At 38.7% G+C, this 22,994-nt stretch overlaps 1 protein-coding gene across 4 annotated transcripts in view; it reads left to right on the forward strand.

Moving 5' to 3' along the window:
- sox6 (SRY-box transcription factor 6) overlaps positions 1-22,994 on the forward strand; it is a 203,061-nt gene that overhangs the window by 28,020 nt on the left and 152,047 nt on the right. For 3 of the 4 annotated variants that reach the window (XM_088334368.1, XM_088334367.1, XM_088334369.1), the window contains one exon: positions 5,039-5,089. The exons of the other annotated variant lie outside the window; for it this stretch is intronic. In XM_088334368.1, coding sequence (XP_088190494.1) covers positions 5,055-5,089 — 35 coding nt within the window. In that variant the 5' untranslated portion in view covers positions 5,039-5,054. The remainder of the gene's footprint in view (positions 1-5,038; positions 5,090-22,994) is intronic. 4 annotated transcript variants of the gene reach the window in all.

Consider the following 22,994-nt stretch of genomic DNA (forward strand, 5'->3'; position numbering starts at 1 on the left):
TGTGCGGGGGGGGGGGGGGGGGGGGGTTGTGGTTGTGGTTGTGTGGGTGTGTGTGTTTGTTTGTGTTGACTCTGGGCGGGAAAACAGAGGACTCATGGTCGTGGCGTCATGGCGGAGGTGAAGAGAGCATGGCTTTGTGAGCGGTGGGTGGGTCCCCCATGAGTCAGAGACGAGAGAGGCGTCAACATGGCCGCCGCGGCCCACTAAAACTAAATCCCCCTGTCTCAGAAAATCCCCGCCCCTCATCCCATTAACACTGTAGGGCAGGCATCACCAAACTTTTTCTTGTACCCAATTTGAGAAAATAATTCTACTTCTCAAATTTATTGATTAAAAGGATTGTACAGTTTAAAGCAGAGATTCATATTCATCTTTTTTTAATGACCAGCAAAACCAAAATGACTTTGAGTAATGTAAAAACTCACATATACATTTCTTGGGGCCAATTATTGTGGGCAGCGAAAGGAAATGAGGCAAACAAATTCACAATCAAATTAGATGTGGTTTCCCTCGAACACAATTGGCACGGCACGGATTGACTGAACAGGACGAAGAGATCAAGCAGAACATTATAGCCATCTACTGTGTTATCATTCCCGGCTCCTCCGAGTTATATGTCAAAGTGTCCTTGGGCAAGACACTGACTCCCTAATGCCCCCGATGAGCAGGTATTTGCCTTGCATGGCTGACACTGCTATCGGTTAGTTAGTGTGTGGAAAAGGGAAAGTATGAAGCACATTGTAAAGCGCTTTGGTAAGTCTTTATTGACTTGAAAAGCGCTATATAAATGCAGAACATTTACATTTACCCACTTTTGGGTTCCAATCCACTAGTTCAGAAAACACTGGTATAGATGACTTAAAAAAGACAATACATTTTATCTCATTACCACTCTATTTTTAGTCACTGTAACAGACGAATGTTTATTCAATTGTGCTTTTCACTATGGCAATAAATCCAATTCTATCTATCTATTCTGTACTATTCAAAGTATTTTGAAATTCACAACAAAATTTCTGTTTCTAAAGATGGTGTGACAATGCATAATACCAATGCCTTTTCATATGTCATCTATATCACTGGTAGTCCAGTGGTAAGAGTTTGGCACTTTCATCGCCATGACCTGTCTTTAAATGGCGTTACAGCCAAAATTGTGCACCCAGACTTTGACTTTTTTGTTTCAATAGTGTTGTTTAGAGGGCTCGACCAAATGTGTTACCACTTCCGTAAGCTTAATCGCTGTCACTTTGGATCCATTGACAGGGAGCAAATAGTTTTGTTATCAGTGTGGAATGGCTGAGACACTAGGACTAGTTTGGAAAACTTATTATTAGGGATAGTGACACCTAGGCAGGATCCCTGCAGCTAATTCCTCAAGTTTGCAGCGCACCACACACCACGTGAGCCTGTAAATTACTAGAGACCGAGAGTGCCGTCTCATGCCAAGACCCACACTGCTGCCGGTGATGCATTAAATCAGCAGTCAATTTGACTGGAAGTTTGAAATCTGGCCTAGGTTAAGGGGATTTGCTGAGGCCGTGTTAATAGCGAGCTTGTTGTCCATATGGTACTGCTTTAATAGAGCACGTTTGTTGCAGATGGTGAGAGACTCGGTGAGGCAGAGGGAGCTTTTGGCAGGGGCTTATTCTTCGAAAGGGATGCCGCCGCACTGCTCAAACCGGCATGGGCCAACTTTGCCCTGCCCTTGAATTGCGGTTTTGACTTAATTCAAAGCCTATTTTTCTATCTAGCTCCTTTTTTTCGCTCTCCATCTCTTTCTTTCTTTCTCTTTTTCTTTCCAGCTCTCTCAAAGATTACCAGATAAATTAGAGCTCACTCACATTTTCCTGAATATGGTCTTTGAGTTCCAAACCACACATTTGCTCCATACCCTCTGTTCAGTTGTTCCTAACCGCAACAGGACTGCAGACAGCCGACACAGCTGAGGAAACACTAGCAGAGAGCGAGAGTCAAAGAACAAGGGGGAATTGAATAAAATGCAATTCAGTAATTACTTGTTTTTCGCTGGTTTTGCGTTCCAAAAACGTCCCTCAATTGTCAAAATATTCGTTTATTTATTAGATATCAGTAAAATACTATATATATATATATATATATATATATATATATATATATATATATATATATATATGACTGTACGTGTAAGTAACTCTATATCTACAAACAAAGAGTAGCTCAGGAGGTAGAGCGATCGTTTTAGGATTAAGGGATCCCAGTTCGAATCCTGGCTTGTCTGTGTTACATGTCGAAGTGTCCTTGGGTAAGACACTGAACCCCCCAAAACCCCTAATAAGCAGGTTAGCGCCTTACATGGCTGCACAGATCACGGCCGCTATTGGGTAATGTGAAACACAATGTAAAGCGCTTTGGGAAGTCATTGACTTGAAAGGCACTATATAAATGCAGATCATTTCATTTCATTTCATTTCATAGTGATATCCCACAAGTTATAGCTCCAGGGTATCCCTTACACGGGTAATGGATTTGCCGTTAGTGGGATACAGGCTGTGAAAGTTGTTATGTAGCCTGCCGCAGTAGCCCTTTACTGCCTTATCATCAACGCTGCCTCAGTCTCTTTCCGCACCCCTTAACTATCCCCCTCTAATGATCAGCCTTTCTTTGCGCTCTTCGGACTTTTCTCATAGTCGAAATTTAATTGATGAATTTATTTTCGATGAAACGCTCTTCGGACTTTTCTCATAGTCGAAATTTAATTGATTAATTTATTTTTGATGTAACGCTCTTCGGACTTTTCTCATAGTCTAAATTTAATTGATGAATTTATTTTCGATGTAACAAGCCACTAAAATAGTCTCTGTAGCCGAGCTTTGGAGTTTGTTTTGGGTGGTGGACACATCGACCTGGGCGGCCGCCCACCCTGGCTGTTTGACTAACCTTCCCCTGTGGTAACATTTGCTGTGTGTTGTCTGCTGCAAAACAAAATGCACTATACGTTGATATCAATGACAGTAAAAATGGTTCAATTCAAAGTCCCAGACGTATCGAAACCGCCAAGTATACCGCAATGCAGCAAGGGATTACTGTATATGGATATGACCCTCGCAGTGCCTAACAGATTACATCATCTTGACGAATTGAGGCAGCATGTTTTTTTCTTCAAAAAACAGCTTTAAATCTAATTTTGTTCTGCAATACATTCAACTCGGATCCTTCAATTGTGTTTGTTGCAAGTGGTACAGTAGCTTTTGCTTTTTGCACCCGAGAAGTGAGGAGACACGCTTGATCTGCCCTGCACTGTATGACGGGTGTTTTCTCACGTTGTCACCGGTTTGGTGTGGTGATGGTATTATGTGCGCTGAGCCCAGCTGAGTGGAAAAAAAAGAGCAGAGCCACAGTGCCCCTGGCAATTGCTCTCCCGCCTCCCTAGACACCTTCTTGTGAGAAAAGTCTCGGCTGAGCCCTCTGGGCCTTGCAGATCCAGTCCCTTTCTAAGTGCTGGCCAGACTAAAAGGCATGGTGTCCTTGGCCCAGTTCATTCTTTCCATTGTTTCAGGAGCCAAGACAGCACATAAAAATGCCACAATACACACAAATCCCGACAACTCCTATGCCTAGTGTCATTAGTTTTTGTGGTAATTGTAATGATGCAATTGCATTTTTGTGACTGAAAATGACAAACTTTCACTTTAATAGATGGCATATACATCTGTGGTTTCTGAGTTAAAGGGCATGTAATGTGAACCTTGAGAATTACTTCTAAATAGACGTTTTGCACCATTTAGGGATAGTTACGCTAGCTTAACACATTTTAGTAGCTTTTGTAGTCTCTACCAATAATTTTAGGACCTTCAAGAAGAGAGGACACATGAGCGGTAATAAAATATTTTTCAACGTAACAAAACATACAGTCAAAAAGGATCGGAGCATATAAATATGCTGTAACATAGCAGTCCATTTAGATTTTAAAGGACATTGTGTAATTTGACCACTAGGTGTGGCCGTATTGTGTCGTGCAACCAAAAACAAATGCTTCAAAGCACAAGGAAAAATACAAACTACGGAGACTGTTAGTGAACAAATGCACCATGTTTCTTCTGTTTCTTTTGCCTAACCTTTCACAAGGTTTTTGTTTTTTTGGGGTACCCGTAACAGCAAGATGGCGCACAATCATGTCATCTCCCTCTAAGTTTTTAATGAATGAAGATTTTTTTCAACCACTTTAAAAGGAACCTCTAACAATGCGCCCCATCTTTAAGAATATCCCGCAATAAAATAACCAAGTAAATCATACAGATTTAAAATCCAGCATCTTATTGTGTTTCGTTTATTCTAGATATATTCTACTGCTGGAACATAAAACAAGTATGCAATCCAAAATCTTTAAATCGGATTTATGTTATTCCTCGCCACTTGAAGCACATAAATGCCCCGATGCTTTTCAACCTAGCCGAGCACAATAAGTATATATACTGTGTACCAATACCAAACTCTGTTAAAAGCCATTTTTAGTAAGGCATCCCGGTTACTTTGCGGATAAGGCTTCTGAACGACCCCTACAAGCGGTGACATCATGACCGCATCCTCCTGCTTCATTGACGCTGCACGCCTCATCTGGGGTCCCTTGTGGCCAGCCTCACAGAAGCCGCAATACTCTCGCCACACATGCACTGCAGCTGGATCACCGTTAGCTGCGCTGAGCAAACCATAGTTGCGCTCGGGATCTGCGGTCTGACTGCTATATGTTCATGAATATATCGGTACACATTTGTGGCAAAGCACTGTATGGTGATCAGTAGTTAATGTGAAGCAAACATATCATCAGGCTCTCAGTGAAAACCGACGTTGTATGCAAATCTACTCCCCCGATGCAACAAGGTATAATTAATGATGTCAGTATATAAAAACGAGCGTGCGGCTGCATTGCCGCATTTCTGATTTAATGAAAGACGTGCATAATGTTTTTTTTTCAATTATATTTAATTTTCAAACTGATGTTTCTTGATCAAAACAATAGTTTTTTTTAGTGAAAATGGTTCTCTGTGATTTCTCCTGCCAGAATCCTACACGCTGACATGGAAGGCTTTCTTCGTAGCAGCTTTTTACTGAGGTTAGTTTCATTTCTGTTGTTGCCGTTAAGGATCACAGGTCGGGAGAGGGTGGACGTGGGCTACCGAGGGTTACGTTCTCCGAACATTGCTAGCTTCAGACTTTGTCCCGTGTGTGTGTGCGTGTGTCCGTGTGTGTATTTGAACTATGTCAAACGCGGGTTCTAATATATTTATCCAGGCCGTGTGTGATGAGTGCATCCGTGTGGCTGCAGAAAGGCATGCTCACCCTGTTAGCCTTCAGTCAGACTAAAAGCACACATCAACGGGGTGAGATAGAGATGGGGTGTCCCCTTTCTTTCCCCTTCACGTCTTAAGGGATCAGCAGATCAGGCTTGCTGGTCTTTACACCGCATGCTTGCTTGGGGCAGAGCATTCTCCCCTTCCGCCTTCCCTCACTAACCCGCCTCATCGGGGCCCCGGCGCGAGGGCCTCTCATCTTTGTCGTGTGCTGTACTGTCCTGTGGTGTTCTCTGTTTGTACTCGACCAGCCATAAAGATTTACATTTTAATGCCTGTGATCCTAATTAAAAAAGTGTGCTGTCATTAAACACAGATGAAGTAAATAAGAGAACGTTTTTACCATTGGCTTTTTTCCTAGTCAACCACCTTCTCCAGGCTCCAGTGTTGCTCCCTAATTAGGGTTGGCTCATTAGAAGCCACAGCAGAAGCATCTGCTTTTCAAAGCGTCTGTCAGCCAAACTTTACTAAAGCTAATGAATCCTCTTTGATTTCTTTTTCAAAAGGTCACTTATTTGATTAAATTAACAGCATTTTTTCCTTCCTCGCCCCGAACAGTTGGGGCCGTTTAAAAGGAAAGAACAATTTTCTACTATTACCCTCACTGGTTAAAACATCAAGGAATACGAACCAACCGACTTTCTGCACTCACATGTATCGCTTTCATCAAACCTATACAATCTTCATCACACCAATTCTCTAAATAATTTATATATTTTCATACACTTAGTCTGAATGGGTATTTAGCGACATAGGTACATCAATTTATTAATTTTCTTTCAGATTTACTTTGCTCTTTTTAACCAATTTGCAAAAAAAAAAAAAATAAAATATATATATATATATATAGGGCAGCACGGCGGCGCAGTGGTTAGCGCATGTGCGGCACAGTTCATGTCTTGGGAACCTCCTGCGTGGGTTCAAATCCAGCTCCAGACTTCCTGTGCGGAGTTTGTATGTTCTCCCCGTGCTTGCGTGAGTTTCCTCTGGGCACTCCAGTTTCCTCCCACATTCCAAAAACATGCATTTCAGGTGAATTGGCCGGTCCAAATTGTCCCTAAGTGTGAATGAGCGAGTGAGTTGTCTGTCCCCATGTGCCCTGCGATTGGCTGGCAACCAGTTCAGGGTGTCCCCTGCCCACTGCCCGATGATTGCTGGGATGGGCTCCAGCACCCCCGCGACCCTACTGAGGATAAGCGGTGTAGCTAATGAGATGAGATGAGATGATATATATATATATATATATATATATATATATATATATATATATATATATCTGAGGGATGGCTACACAACAATTTAAAGTGACTCCATTTCACAGTTTTTGAAAGTTCAACTTATTTTAATCAAGTCACACGCACTTTTGGATTTATGCAAGTTTCATCCACTGAAAAAGTTTTAATAGAACACAAAACAAAAAAAAGAATAATAAATAGACAGGTTTGGATCTTGGCTAACACTAGTAGGATATAAATACAACAGAGTTGACTTATTTTTTATGGTAGATGGAACTTTAGGCAATTGGGAATTATTGTAATTTGATCTAATTCCCCTTTAATCACACCAATCTATACCTGAACTGTTGTAATGAACTTTCATAATCATTCATTCACTCATTCATTGGTATCAGTGCGTTGATGTGGTGATGGGAGAGGCCAGTTCACAGCGTCCTGGCCAGTCTGTAGTCCTCAAGTCTAGAAGCCGGGTCAGGGCCAGAATCATTAGATGCAGTGCGTTGAATCTGTTCTGCTGGCAGCTCGCGGGTCCTTTCTTTAACTTGAGGAGCACTTTAGCAAGCAGAGATGAGCGTCTGTATGCTAATCTTCGACCCGACAGTGAAGGAGAGCGCAGGTTAGACTTTTCAGGTTGCTGACGGAATCAGACTTGTTTGTGCTGCTTGTTGGAACAGACCTCGGTCGCTCACTGGCCATCTCCAAACTGTTGGCCTCTTGATAAGCAAGAAGTTCTTGCTATTTGTACAGTCATACAGGGATCAGAATTTTCCGTGGATCCGCGGATTTCCGCTGTTTTTGAACCCCAAAGGTCATTCCCGTAAATCGTCTAAATTCGATGAGAAAATATTTTGGGGGGGTGAGGTATGATACGTGACTGTTTCATCACCCCAAGTTAGCAGTTAGAGATCGCGAGAAAAATCGGCAAAAAGAAGCGCAGCGCATTAGATCTATAACACACAACGTGGTTTAGCTAACAAATAGATCGACTCCTACCATTGGTCGATAGGTTCGCTGATAACCAATCAGCGGAGCTTTTGTTCAGAGCATTGGCTCTCTCAAACATGGCGCTCCTTCCGGTCTTTTCAAATGGTGAAATGAGTGTTTGAAAAAGTAAATATGAAAACACTAAGAAAAGAAGACGAGGCTTTTGTCTCCGAGATTGATAAAGGAATCAAGAATAAATTAAAGTGGTCATCGCTGGAGAAGACTGTCACAGTAAACGTTAAAATCGGCGCAAAGATCGAGGAAGTTACAGAAACTTTGAGCCAGTTCATCGCAAAGTGTGATGTTCCAGGGAAAGCAAAGTGTCTATACTGTGTCGATCTGATCAATAATGGTACGCGAGGTTGTGTGGCACTGATCGATCATGCTAAAATGAACAAGCACAAAGCAAAAATAGCTTGCCGGCGATCAAATTATGCACTCGGATCCGCATTTAAAATCGGCAGTGAAACTAACAGTAACACCATCGGTTCAACATTATTGGCCGTTCCAAATCCTTCCACTTCAAATACTAGCAGCAGTCAACCACTGGTTCCCCTGTGTGACAGAAAATCCCAATCTGAGGTATTTATAAATCTATTTATTTATGAAATGATTTTATCTTTTGTGTTCATACAATATTTAGAACAGGATAAACAAAATTTATGACATGTATTTTCTTTAAGCATGTTCAGTTTGTGCATTCTATTTTCAAATTAATGATGAATGGTTATTAATGTATATATTTTCATATATATTGTTGATTAGTAGCTAAATACAAGGTCCATCTTCATCATCAAAACACAACAACAATGGTGATGGTTGTAACATTGTAATCCCCCAATTGTTTTAAACATCTTAAAACTGAAAAAAATACATGGTTTCTGTTTTGTTGGATTTAATTCATTCTAGTGCAATTTTCACATAGCAAATAAGATAAATGCTGTTGGCTTCCCCACCGGGCTCCGCCCTGGACCTGGCCGGGGCCTGCGGCCCCTGGACCCTGGCTATTTCAGCTGAAAATGAAAATCTCCATTCTGATCCCTGAGTCATAACTTGTTGGTAACTTGCCGGATCAGAACCTCCCTGGCCGCTGGCTCATTCAGAACTTTTGTCTCTGGCTAAAAAGGACTGCTTTGGCTGCTGGCTGGATCGCTGACTCCAACAAAACAGTTGGTTTATGCTAAACAAGACTTTCTTGCTCCTTGCTCACAGGACTGCCTTGGCCACTTGCTGGATCAGAATTGGGGCATGATGGTGTCCCAAAGTTGATCACCTTACAGTTTAAAGGTTCGCTGTGGCTTTATTTGATGACTAGTTGTCACTGTATTGTTTCTTTCAAGTCTTTTTAAAAGTACAAGTAGGAAGAACAACTCTTGAGACACAAAGAGATCAAAAAGCATAAAAAAATTTTGCCCAGACTTTCAGAAGGTTTTTCTTTCTGTTTGTAACAGTAGCGGGAAAATGGCAGACAATTCAGCTCTAGATGAGGCTCATGGTATGTCAAATAAATGCAATATTATCGATCGACTAGGATTTTTTTTAAATGCATGTTTTTATAATAGTTGATGTATTTTTGCTCATTAAGATCTGTACAGTTTCTTTTTTAAATGAATAATGTTGTTTTTTTACCAATAGGAGGCGCTAAATAGTACAATCTGTCCCTTTAATGTAAGTGCATTCCACGCAAATTATGGTTCAATTTATTAACGTTTGATTGATTTATGTTCATATTGATTACTATTTTTGGGGTTCTTATTTTGTGTGGATTGTTTTAACAAAGTATACTTGTGAATAGTCAAAGAGTTTGAGACCAATTTTAGAGTGTGTAAAAAGGGAAACTGAAACAGATATGAACAAAGAAGGAGAGAGTGGAAGGTAAGCAATTTGGGTGAGCATAGAAAAGAGATGTCTTCAGTGTCTGTCTCCTCCCAGTGGGCTCTAGCACCCCCACCCCACCCCCATGCCTCATGCCTGCATCGCTGCCATTATTTGATGTAATGAAAGGAGAAAGTGTGTAACACTGAGATTGTTAATTAATTTAGTCTAACAAGATGAAGATAAATGAAACCTACTGAAGGTTGACTAAGCTAAGGAGCCCACTTAGCATTCCTGCTACCCTCCAGCTCTGTCTCTCTCAATGACTCACAATTTTCAATGCCAATAGTGACGCTCTGTGCTTGTTACGATTCTTGCCCAACAAGAACAATTCATACGTTTGGTTATAAAGTCCACTCACCAATATCTCAAATGTCTTTGTGATGTAAGCATATGGGACTAAAATTATAACATCTCCAACATAAAGGTGACATAACTAGTCTAAGTCAATTAAATGAATAAAGATACCAACGTTTAAAGATGATGTTGCACAAATGTGCACAACATCCCCAAGAGGTTAGGTGGGAGTCACGATTTAAAATATACTCGTCGCAGAAACATCACAATCAGTGTAAAACAAGATACCAGAAAATGATAAAGCTGCTCTAACTCACCAATTGCGTCCCCCAACTATCATGACATTCGATGATAGTACGCAACCGTGGCCTCCTTAGATCTGGGAGAGTCTATTGAATCCAACCGTGTACAATATTTACTCCAAAATACACGATAATACAGACAGATTTTAAAAAATCCACCAAAAAGCATCTCTACATCAATGGACTTACTTGTCGCTAGTTGTCTGATTGGCTTCATGATTCCCGTTTACTAATAAACAGACTAGTAATATTTTATTAAAGAGGCCGACATCTTTTTTTAGTTTTAAATGATGTGCTTTGTTGTTTTTGTGGCATGTTTCCACCATTTGTTGATGACTCTCCTCATTGTTTTCTAAAATACTCTACGCATTTTATACGTTGCTTAATACATGTTATTTTGGATTCTGCCTTATCCAGACAATGTATCACTATTAAAAAAATCGGTACAATTCCACAACAACATGATTTAGATTTATTTTAAATGGTGACTTTCTTTTTACAATAACATTTAAACGAGAAATTCTCCCTTTTGTGAAACCTTACACTCTCGTTTATCTTTACTCTCAAAAAGAGTCAACCCTCTCCGATTGAGTTGCACAGATACTAGTGTCACATTAATGGTGGAATTAGTTTTACTATGATCCTTCTTGACATCAATTTTAATATAGAAGACCATCATAAATCTGGCACTTGAACAGGGTTATGTAGACTTTTTATACTCACTGTGTGTGCAAATATATAGTAATTTATCTTTGTCCTCATCCTAAAGGGGTTTGGCTACATTTGCAATGACTCATAGATTAGCAATTATCTAATGGAGGCATGTTGACATGTTCAATGCAACTCAGCTGACATTCTTGATTAGTGAATTAACCATTTGAAATTCTTCAGTGTACAGAAGCACTTGTCAGATGTGACAATATGTGCTTTTGTCGGGCACTATTCATATAGACATCAGTTTTCCAAGCCTCTTTAAACGGATACAGCTGTATACATTTCCCTCCTCAGGCTTTAAGTGGAAATGGCTGAACTGTCCATCAATTGTTTCTTCCACACATTAGAGTGCCAAAAATGTAAAAGGTTGTTTTTCTATTAGGCCAGACCGTTGACATAAACGAGAATATCTGAAATCTATTAGTGTCTTTCTTTCTCTCCTTGTACAAGATCCTCAGGCCAATCATTATCACTCCCTTTTGTCCCCCTCGTTGTTCTTGAGCCCTTAACAATGGCTTGTTGATTGTATGGAAAGCATTGGAACAACTATCTCTTCTGTTTTGTTGTTTCAAAGTGCAATAGTTGATAATGGGCTCATTATTGTTATTCTTGGAGCTAGCCTCGGGAGAAACAAGCAGCACATCGCTGTTTATTAAAAGGTCGATCAGCTCATCACAAAGAGCCCAAGCCAAGAGAATCATCGTTGATTAAATGTGAGCAAGTGATCTTGTTTGTTAAGTAAATGCTAACAGCTTATTTGTGAATAACAATGTGAGATTTAGTCTCTTTAGTGCTTGGTGTTATTTAACGATCACTGATAGATAGATTAAGTCAACATGTGGGACTGGAGAAAAGCTCTTTTTATGTTTTTGCAAGGGGTATTTTTAGGACAAGTTGTCAGTCCAAGTCTACCATACAGCGAGTGTCACGTCTGAGTGCTTCAGAACTGACACAAATTGCAGGATTTCATAACTCAATGAGTTTTTCAACAATTTGTATATTGTCACTCATGTGTCAGACATTCAACACGTACTGCGTTACATCATATGAATACATCAATTAAAGATTTTCGAATATAGTACATGCTTATACTGTGTAGATCATCTACATACTAATGCATTATATTCTATTGGACCCATAATTTAACAGTTAGTGTGGACAATCTCTTGTTGAAACGGATAAAAGCATGCAAAAAGCATTTTCCCGATTCTCAGTTGTTATATATTTTTAAAGAAGGATGGACATAAACCTTCATAGTTTGGCCCTACCTTACAATATTATCTTTTTGTTTCAGGTCTAATAAAAACACTAATGGTTGAAGGGTTCCCTTTTTAATATACCTTTTATGCAATATAACTTGGATTATTCGGTTTTTAGAGTGAAATTTTGAACTGGACAAAAACGACAACCAGTTGAACCTAATAGAGCAAAACAAAACCTAACCAAATTACATCTATAGTGGTCCAAAAACATAGATCTCAAATTATTACAGGTCACATATAGTGTCTTTTGTTGTTGTTCTTTTGCATTGACACACTCTTTCCACCAAATGGCTCACGCTCGTTTCAGTTGCTTCACACTACAAAATACCCCTCTGACCTTTAGTCACCTTCTTCAGAAGCGCTCAGAGCAACTATGCACAAAAAACACTAAATAGATTGCAATTGTTTTTTTACTTTCTTATTTTGGGCTTAGGTCACATCATGGGCCCGCTATAAGTTAGACGTCAACGGTATTGGAGCAGGTCCACCTACATAAATTACCTTTTGTTGTTCTTGCAGAGTTATTGACTCAAGGTCTTTGGCTCGATAACAGTGACACACTGACATTTTTCTACTGGCACTGTTTTAACACAATCCTTAAAATAATAATGCTATTAGTGCAGCACTATTATAGGTTCTAATGTTTTGAAATGGTCTTTGCTTTAAAACAGCTTTCACAATCTCTGCTACGGATGAAAAGATCTGCTTCTCTGATTGCTCCTGATTTGTAATAAGCTCCAGAGGAGCAGTATCTGTTTCTCTTTGGGTTTTATGTCCCTTATTACAGCTGCAATACGTCCTCTCACATTAAGCTAATTTATGGCATAGGCCAGCGCAACAGCAGTATAGGTTAATGAATTTGGCATTACTAATTAAATTGTATTGAAGGATGAATATGAATCCTTGTGCTCGGGAGTCCATGGATGGAAAGAGTGTTGAGAAGAGACCAGGGCGCAGGACTATTTTTACATCTCCACTTTGCTGCAGACAATGAGCAAAACTTGAGGTGTAAAATGCTCATGGAGGTGAAGTAGAGGACAGACACATAGAATGCATTTTGTATGGGTGCGTGGGTACCTTGAAAATACTTGAATTTTAATGTTGATTTTTCAAGGATTGGAAAGTGCTTGGACTTTGGGTGAAGTACTTGTAAATGCTTGCAATAGTTGCCATGTTTCACAACAATTTTTCTTTAAATGACGCAGACACTGCTTTCTGATGGCTTCGCTTTGCCATTCAATTTCTTCTTTTCCCGTGATTCAACAGCAGCTGGTATTATTTTGTATGGCATTGTCTGATGAAGCTTCACTGCTTGCTGTTTAGGTGCCTGCTACACCTAAACAGGGCACTAGGCAGAAAACAATTAAGGTAGCGTTTCCTTGTGGTAAATTGTAATTTAACTTCCTGCAACTGAAAATGTAAGCTTAATATACAGTAATCGTCTTTTTAACCAATCCTTATATGGGGACAAGGTTATTTCAAAAATATTAACACACAATTTCTTCAAATTATGTCCATGATTAACTCATTATCTAAACATCATATGTCTTGATAAATGCACATACAAGATTAAAAATTGCTAATGTAAATTGCAGATACAGTATATTTGTGGATCTGCAAAATAAATGATGACTGGATTTCATATTTTTATGGTACTCAAGAAATTAAAAAATGGCTTTTAAAGTCCTTAAATAATGCTTGGATTTGGCCATGAAAAAGGTGTACGAACCTTTCAATGATAAATATTATTTTCATCTGATTAGGCAGTATGGCCAAGGCTCACTTTTACCAAAACAATAATTTTCAATGTCTGCGCAGTAAGAAGGAACAAGGGCAACATTGAGGAATACTGAGCAATTATTGAATTCTTACACAATCTCACCACTCACTGTAATTCTTATGATCTATAAAAAAGGTCTGGGTAAAATTCCCTCACATATGACACTTTTTCAAATCAATTAGCTTCCTATTTATAGCAAACACCCCCACACACCGTAGCTCCAAGCTGCCTTTTCACTTAGTGAAACATCAGATCGTTTTTGTGAGACCTAAAGCATTCAATTTAGATTTCAATTATCATGTTAGTTTAGTGATTAGACTTTAGTCCTCCAGGAATCAAACCTCTCAGCTTCACTCTCCTCCACTTCCCCTGCAATCACATCCCCCTTGATGAATTGCGCATATAATTACAGAAGTTATTGAATATGCAGATCACTGCTGACACCTCACATGCGGTTCATATTGCATCAACTCTAACTATATCAAACCAGAGGTGTGTAGAGTAGCCAAAATTGTACTCAAGTAAAGTAGAACTTGGTGAAAAAATAACTCAAGTTCTGAGTAACTGGAGCAACGTCTGATTTCTTAAAAAAAAAATTAAAACAACTTGTCAATCAGATCATGAAATAATTAAAGTCGATCCAATCCACATCAAATTACATCTAATTTGAAAATAAATTAAATGAATTAAGGTAAACTGAATTACTTTGATAAACAATAAAATAATAATAATAGTATGGATCAAATAAATAAATTAGGAACAAGTAGCACATTTAAAGCCTCAGTACTTTTTTTTAGCAAGCTCTGCAGGCAGAACATAACGTTAGCCCAGGGGTCAGCAACCCAAAATGTTGAATGAGCCATTTTGGACCAAAACAGAAAAAACCCAAACAAATTCGCCAGGGCTGCAAAACATTGAGAGCCTTAAATTTCCCCTTATAATGAACGCAACACCTGCTGTCTCTCTATATCAGCTGTACTTAACCTCTGTATCAGTTATTAAAATAACTAAGTTGAATGCACCACATCCTGCGGAGGATGACGGAACTACTCTTGTATGTTACCTTCTAAGTTTGACTTTGTTACAATACTAATGAATTAAGGAATGCTAATTATTTTGATAAAATTAAGGAACTGCAATCAAAATATCACATTTTCTATGTCATTTTTATTTTGAGGATTGGAAAAAAAAGTGCATAAAGTGCAACGAAAGCAGTGCAATAAAATGCAGCATGCAATTGTAAACATTCAACAAGTAAACAGGTAAGATCACATTAATACAGTTTAAGTTTTATTTCTGTGCAGTTATTTATCTCTTTTTTTCTTTGGGGTCCTTCGCGGATCACACACACAAAGGGGCGGGGCTTGAACCGCAACGCTGGCTCCCACAGGAGTGGACATCCAAGAAAAGAAAGAAAGGAGGAATGTGCGTACTTACTTAAGTAACTGGTTAAATAAAGCATAATGTAGCTAAGTAAGAGTGCCGTTTCTTCTTCACAAATTTACTGAAGTATAAGTATAGTGAATTAGAAATACTGCAAGAAATACAAAATGGCCCAAAACCTACTGAAGTAAATGTAACGTAGTAAATGAAATTCGTTTCTACCCACTTCTGTATCAAACAAGGCCTTTAGAGGGGGTGAAAGGTCACTCTAGTCATTAAGTTGGAGCTCAAATATGAGCTCACACTTGAAAAACGCAAATTTAAAAAATAATTGAAAAAATGTCAGAAAATACCGACAAAAAAATGCCCCATTTAAGTATATATATATATATATATATATATATATATATATATATATATATATATATATATATATATATATGTCGGTATTTTCTGATATTTTTTCAATTATTATCCCCAAGGGTTGTGGCACAAACGTTTACTTAAAGGTGCTGTCCGGAATGTCGGAATGTCAACATTTTTTTACTTACTGACGCCATTTTCTGGCTTAAATCATCAATCATCTTCATTTTTCATCTTGGTTGGGGTCTGTGGGGCATTCTTATTAAATACTTAATGGAGAAAATATTCTCCTTTATGTTTTTAAGGACACCTAAAAACGCGCACTCTATTTTAAAAAAAAAAGAAAAAAAAAAGAAAAAAATAGTAAAATAAGCGACAAACAACTGCCACGAACACAATTTCATTGATCTTTTTTTAGATGCAGTTCACACAATGTTAAGACTCATTGGTGTGACTGAATTTTTCTGTCATCTAGGACAAAACTCAGGCTGAAAGATATCCTTAGCGGTCAGGTGTGCCATTGCAACTTGTTTGATTTGCCTGCTAGCCAATGTGTCGAAGGTGTTTCTAAATCTGTCCAACATGAGGTATTTCTTCCATCTTACAGTTTGTTGCTGCCATGGTCTTACACTCTTCCTTGTGATGCAATTCTCAGGAGCAGCACTTTTCAGGCAGGCACACCCATATAGAAATGGGAAAATTTGAATCTTAAGCTAACTTCATCATTGCTTGCTAGAAATCGTCCTCACGAGAGAAACAATTGTGTCAGTCATTGATGTGTATGGACTTATTGAGTTTTTTTTTTAATTTGCAGGTTTCCGCTGAAAGGAACTTCTGCTAAAAAAAAAATATGAGCTCAAATTATTTTTTGTGGAGTTGTTCAACGCTTAAGAATCTGTGAAAGACGCAGCTGTTACTCAAGCATGAGTAAAAAGCAAATAGGCAGACGAATGGATCATGCAAAAACACGGTCGAACAACTCGAATCCTAACCCCTTATCATCTATTTGTCCGGCCTTCACTCGTTATTTGCTTTCTGTCCTCAAAAAGATTGATTATGTCCTGTGTGGTATTTTGACCGTGGCATTTGCTGATTTAGACCAACTTTAGCTTTTTTTAATGGAACCCTTAGGAAATGGATGATTTTCATGCATGTAAAATTGAATATAAATTCACCACAGGTTTGTCCAGTAGTTTTTATATGCTGATTGGTAGTGAACACTTGATAAATGAGGCTTTAGTTTGACATGAGCATATTATTTCTTCACGCTGTCGGCAAACAGAGTGAAGCGAGCAGCAGCTCTGCTGAAGCTGAGCTTAATAATTGCGGTAGCAGGAAACCACAGCAGCCGGGGCTTTAGGATGCCCAGGGAACACACGATCGTGGATCGTAACCAACCACACACAAATGGTGCCGCGGCACACTTGTGGCTTATTAAGAAAGTAATCGACTTCGTTATTTCAGTTCCAAGCCTGCCCTCATGATAAACAGTGTAGACTTTAAAGCCATTCTCTGAAATGGTATTAGTGGTGACAGGGTGTTTTTGGACACCCTGCACAAAGACTCATGGAGGCTGCCATCGAATTACCATTGTGAAGACAATTCTGAAAAATACCCCCCAAAAAATAATTAAAAAAGAAAATTTAAACAATAACAAACCGTCAATGGATTACGTTTTTATGCCAAAATCATTCAAACCAAAATCAATATTTATATGCAGAGTTTAAAATTGCCATTATGTTTTCATTCATTTAACGTAGAATGAGGGGAAAACAATCATATGCTCTTTCATCAAAGGATAAGTATGTAATTGATCTCTCTTGTTTCTATTGATTTTAATATTTTTGTGTTCATTTTAACTTATTTTTCCCACTGAATACATTTTCTAATCAGACACTACAAAACGTCATGTTAATAAGTAAGAACCATAATGTTAATTTCAAGTGAAATAAGTTGTTTTAATATACACTTCGGTTAAAAAGTTTGGGTTCTCTCCGACATGTCCATTCTTTAAAGAAAGCAAATTTTGAGGGATAATATTTTTTTTTAAATGAAAAACATTATTCTTATCCTTCTCGATGTCTTGACTATACGATCTATTTATTTTCCAACTGACTTGATTAATAAAAAAAATTTGACTTTTTTTTAAATACTCGTTGGTCGAGAAATTTGTATTTATCTTAGACAGCATGAGGCTTACTTAAAGGGAGCAGACATGTTTGTCCGCCATTTTACTTCTACAAGTGGCTACAACAACCTATTGAAAAAAAAAATCTTCTAAGTACAGAAATTGCTAAGAGTAAACCATGATACAGCAAGGAATTACTGTAGTTCTGTGACAATTTCCTTTGCTGGTTTGCTGTGTTATTTTCTTAAGAAAAATATAAAGCCCCTGCTTTGCAAAGGTTTGATAACACAGTCCTGAGTAGTCAGATGCAAGCCCCGTGGCAGGCTTTTAAGACATTTTGTGTTTCGGTCAGCGTCTAAACCGGTAGGGTGTCCACTTCCCTGTTCATGCATGACCGTCAGCCTGTAGATTTCTACGACCAGAATGTTTCGTGTTCATTTACTCAACTTTTCTCTGTACTGATCCGTGAACCAAAAAAGCACTACTTTCATGTTTTATGTGAACCAAATTTTGGGGCAATTACTAGGACCAACGGGTTGTCCCACTTTTTTTTCATATATCAGCTGTCAGTCACTTGAGGTAACTTCAGACCGCCTGCAAACAGAGCTTCATTTCGTCCATCACGTTCGCTTGGCTTCTTCTTGTCCAACCTGTCAAAATGCCACACACTGTTGCCCATGCTTTCTATTCGTGTGAGCAAATTAATTGGTTTCAGTGGCTTAAATCAGCAATCAATGTCAGTTTCCCAAAAATAATAAGGCTTAATCATAAATCTTTGAGGAGTGGCCCGCCTGACCCTTCTTCCTCATGGCTCTCTGGTGTAGCAAATGAATTACCCCTGTTTTGATTTTCCAATTGACGTGCCACATAAAATTCCGCCCCAGCCCCTGTTTCATCTCACACACAGACTCCAAAGTGAAAAAAGGAAAGAACAGACTGTAGGTGCGCTCAAATCTCTTATCCACAAGTCGTTTGCCTTCTTAAAGGAACCTTATGTTCCTGATGCACTGATAAAAATACAGAAATCCACGCCCATCATGGCAAAAGTTACATTGCAAATTACGCCCGCTTCAAATGACATCTCATATGCATTATTTTTTATTTATTTATGAGACGTATATTTTTTACGGTCTGTAACATAAATCACAAAATATATATAAAATCATTTTCAAACACATTCTGAGCAAAATCAAGAACAATTGAATTTAATTATTTTTATTGTCATTTATTTTGATGTTGTGAAACATTGAATGCAATGAGATTAGACATGGCACTCCAGGGTGAAGATTTAATACAAACTTTAAAGAGAAAAAAAAAGATAATACACTGTCAGGATAAATAGGCAAAAAATACAACTGAACAAAAAAGCCTTACATTCTGGATTCATTACAGATCAACTAAAATGTTGAAAGCCTTTCATTACATTATTTTTGATAATTACAGCTTAGAGACTACTAGTATATCTTTGCATGATTTTTTTGAATACATAAAGATAAGATGTTTGTGTCCTCACCATAATGAGCAATATAAAAACAATAAAATATATTTCAGTTAATTTGTAATGAATCCAGAATATATGACATCTATGTTTGTCTAATACATTCCTGAATAAATAATACAGTTTCAAAATTGTCATTATTAGCCGATTAATTATTTTTTTTTTTTAACAAAGAATTATTGCAGGGCAGCACGGCGGCGCAGTGGTTAGCGCTTGTGCGGCACAGTTCATGTCATGGGAACCTGTCGTGGGTTCAAATCCAGCTCCAGACTTTCTGTGCGGAGTTTGTATGTTCTCCCCGTGCTTGCGTGGGTTTCCTCCGGGCACTCCGGTTTCCTCCCACATTCCAAAGACATGCATTTCAGGTGAATTGGCCGGTCCAAATTGTCCCTAGGTGTGAATGAGCGAATGAGTTGTCTGTCCCTGTGTGCCCTGCGATTGGCTGGCAACCAGTTCAGGGTGTCCCCTGCCCACTGCCCGGAGATGGCTGGGATGGGCTCCAGCCCCCCGCGACCCTAATGAGGATAAGCGGTACGGCTAATGAGATGAGATGAATTATTGCACTCCAAACTTTTCGTCAGGCAGATCCGCCATTGTTGTTTTGGTCTCGCAGTTCGAGTTTTCGTCTGCACGCCGATCTCGGCAAACGAGATGCCGTTGCTTCGAGATTACGTCATTGTTCTGGTGGTTGTCGGCGAGGGAAGGTTAAGTATGCATACCTGTCAACCTGTACGTTTTTGCCGTACAAAGTACGTTTATTATGCATTTTAAGACGTGTACGACGTACATGAAAAACACAATTTTGTCAATCATGGGTACCATCCGGTAAACACTGACTATCACGAAAACGGCAAATCAATCAAGTCGGACGAGTTCGAGTTGTGTCCGTCTCTTTTTAGAGAACCGGCTTTTTCGGCTCAACTCATCAAAGAGAGCCGGTTCTCAAACGGTTCACTTGCTTTGATGCATTATATTACGAATTATTACGTTTTATAAAGAAGTTAAGAAAAAAAGGAAGTATAAAATGAGAAAATGAAAAAAGACAGGTTTAAGGTTATCCCTTTAATCAGTATATTACCAACAATAATTTAATGCAGAAAATGAATTAATAATTTGAATAAGAAAATGTATTATTCTACTTAATTATATTTGCATGTTTTTTTCTTCCTTCTGCAGTGAACGTCCAAGCTACTTCATTTTTGAACCTTACTTTATAATAAACCTCATTCATGTCGAGCAACTCAGTGTCTCACAACAAAATGTTCATTAACAATATATATGTTATAAGGAAACAATATAACATATTAAACTACATAAATAAACACGGTTGAAAAAAAAATATGGTGTAAGATTTTTTTGTATTTTGTAAGGGAAAATACGTCAGTTTGTAAGGGCATGGAGCCGTGGAGGTTGACAGGTATGAGTATGCCTCCGAAAAAACAGTTAATATTAGGTGAAAATCAACACAAAATTGGCAATTTCCTCAGTGTCAGTAATAAGTCAAAATATAATGCAGAAAGTGATAACAACGGCAATAATTCTGGCACAAAAAACGGCGGAGAAATTCTTCGGAAGATCGCGGAGACAAGCAAAACACGTGTGTCGAAGCGAACGATTCGACAAAAGAAAATAAATAAAAGAATATAGATTAATATAATTATTTCAGCAATATTATTTTGTATGATGTAAAATATTGTTGTGAACCGAAAAATCTTGAAGTGATAACTGATTTGTATTACCAATAAACTGTGATGATTAAAACTGAATGAATATATAGATTTATATTATATATTTGTCACTGATTTACAATTTCAACCTCGATAACACTACATTTTGGGGATCCATAGGTCTCTGTTGGGACCCATAGATTTCGAGTCCCCGGGACGCATCACTTTTGAAATGAAATGAAAAGAGGTTAAATGAAGACTGTCAGTTTATTACAAAATCAACAGACGGTTGCTGCTTTCTAAAAAGCTTGATTATAGCGCATGATATTAAATCATTTTCCAAAATAATATACTTTACAGAAATATTTTCTGCCTTGTTCTTTTACATTCAAACATTCGGGTAACGCAAGTAGACACAGTTCTAGTCTATTACTGCAAAAAAGATGTCAAATGTTAAAAAAGTAAATTTATAAATAAGTCAAATTGCAAATTAAAAAAAAATGCATTTAAAATACCCTCGATAGGGGCCGGTCACACAGACATTTGCGGCTGAATCACGGCCAGAAATTTCTGCCTTTGAGGCGGACGCTATTGGACGCATTGAGATCGCCATTCAGACGAGATACAGCAGTGCTTAACACGAGGTCGGAAATTCGCGCGCGGGTGGCAGCGCGAAAAAGTTTTGCGCTGCTCAATTCTTCAGAGCGCGGGTACACAGCCTTTCATGAGCGTATCAAGGTTGAACCACGGCCAGAAAGCAGATGCTGTTGGTTATTGTGTTGCGTAGGAGTCGGATTTGGGCACAACACCGGCTCGGGAGCTTTTATACCCGTGGTCCACACGAGAAAATGACGCAGAAATGACGCGATGAGGAAGCGGAACAGTCGCCGGCGTGTTTTGCGGGCATACCACCGATGAACAGCGGGTTGGCCAATTTTGCGCATTTTCCATCGCAGGCAACCACGGGCAAAAAAAAAAAAACGCAAAATTTTAGCCGTGATTCAGCCGCAAATGTCTGTGTGACCGGCCCCATAGAGTAGATATTTATTCTAATCACCTATTGCTAATGGAATCTATTTTTGGAAAAGTTGACAAATTGGTGTTCAGATAAACGTGTATCAACAGAAAATATGTTTACCACGATGAAATGTCCTTTATCCTCTGTGAAAAAACACACATTTTTGCGTAGTACAGCAGAGCTGAGAGGAGCGGACACATCCCAAGAAATTAAATGTAGGTCTGCCTGAAACTGACAAAAAAGGGTAAGGCAGGCTTAAGAAGATACACTACACAATTGATGCAATAGTTTAATTCGGGGCTTTATTATTTCAGTTAATTATGTCTTAACTCTTTGTGTTCTGACTAAATGTTGGAACAGATTAATTGCATTGAATACATGTAAAATTTAGTTAAATGTTTTCTGATTTGCGAGTTTATTCACTCAAATTTACATTATGAGGAATTGCAGTACCATTATAGGCACATTTTCTGACATAAAAAGGGAATATGACCTTATTCAGCAAATGCATTTGAAGCTTTGATACTTCACAATGTGACATAAATAATGTTATGACAATGGAAGCAAACACTTTTGCTTGTCCATTAGCTGTGCAATGCACATTTTCCAGTTTCTTAACCAAAACTGGCAGTGTGGGCACTACGCTCCAGATGTCTGCAGCATTGGCATTCCTACTAACCTCACTCACTGTGCCAACAATGACCTCATGGTGGTAAGTCTAAAGCCCAGGCCCACAGTTTCCGTCCCATACAGTTCTTTCAAGTGAACCCTTGTAGCTGAGCTGCTTTAATGAGCCAAAACGGTGACTTTTTCTGTTTCCTGATATCTGTCTCCTAATGGCGCATTTTGATGCACCCTACTTTTTTGCTTCTCTTTGGTAACATTTGGATCCTCTAATCCCCACTTCATTCTCCAACTCTCTTTCTCTGACAACTGTATGAGATTTGATGCTAGATGCGTTGAAGGGCAGGGATTCGCAGCTGAAGAAGTTATCTTTATAAATGACGAAGTGGACAGGACTTGAATAGCACTTTGTTTACAGCAGTACAAAAAGTGGGGCCCTGCTCTATATTTCATCTGTCACCGTTGCTTTTCTTTGCCTCAACAATGCTCGATTGTTGCCATGAAAAGTTCACGTTCCGCTAACAAGAGATTTCTGTA

This window comes from Urocampus carinirostris, chromosome 4 (assembly GCF_059441175.1).
Source record: "Urocampus carinirostris isolate Australia breed hairy pipefish chromosome 4, RoL_Ucar_1.0, whole genome shotgun sequence".
Classification (NCBI taxonomy): Eukaryota; Metazoa; Chordata; class Actinopteri; order Syngnathiformes; family Syngnathidae; genus Urocampus; species Urocampus carinirostris.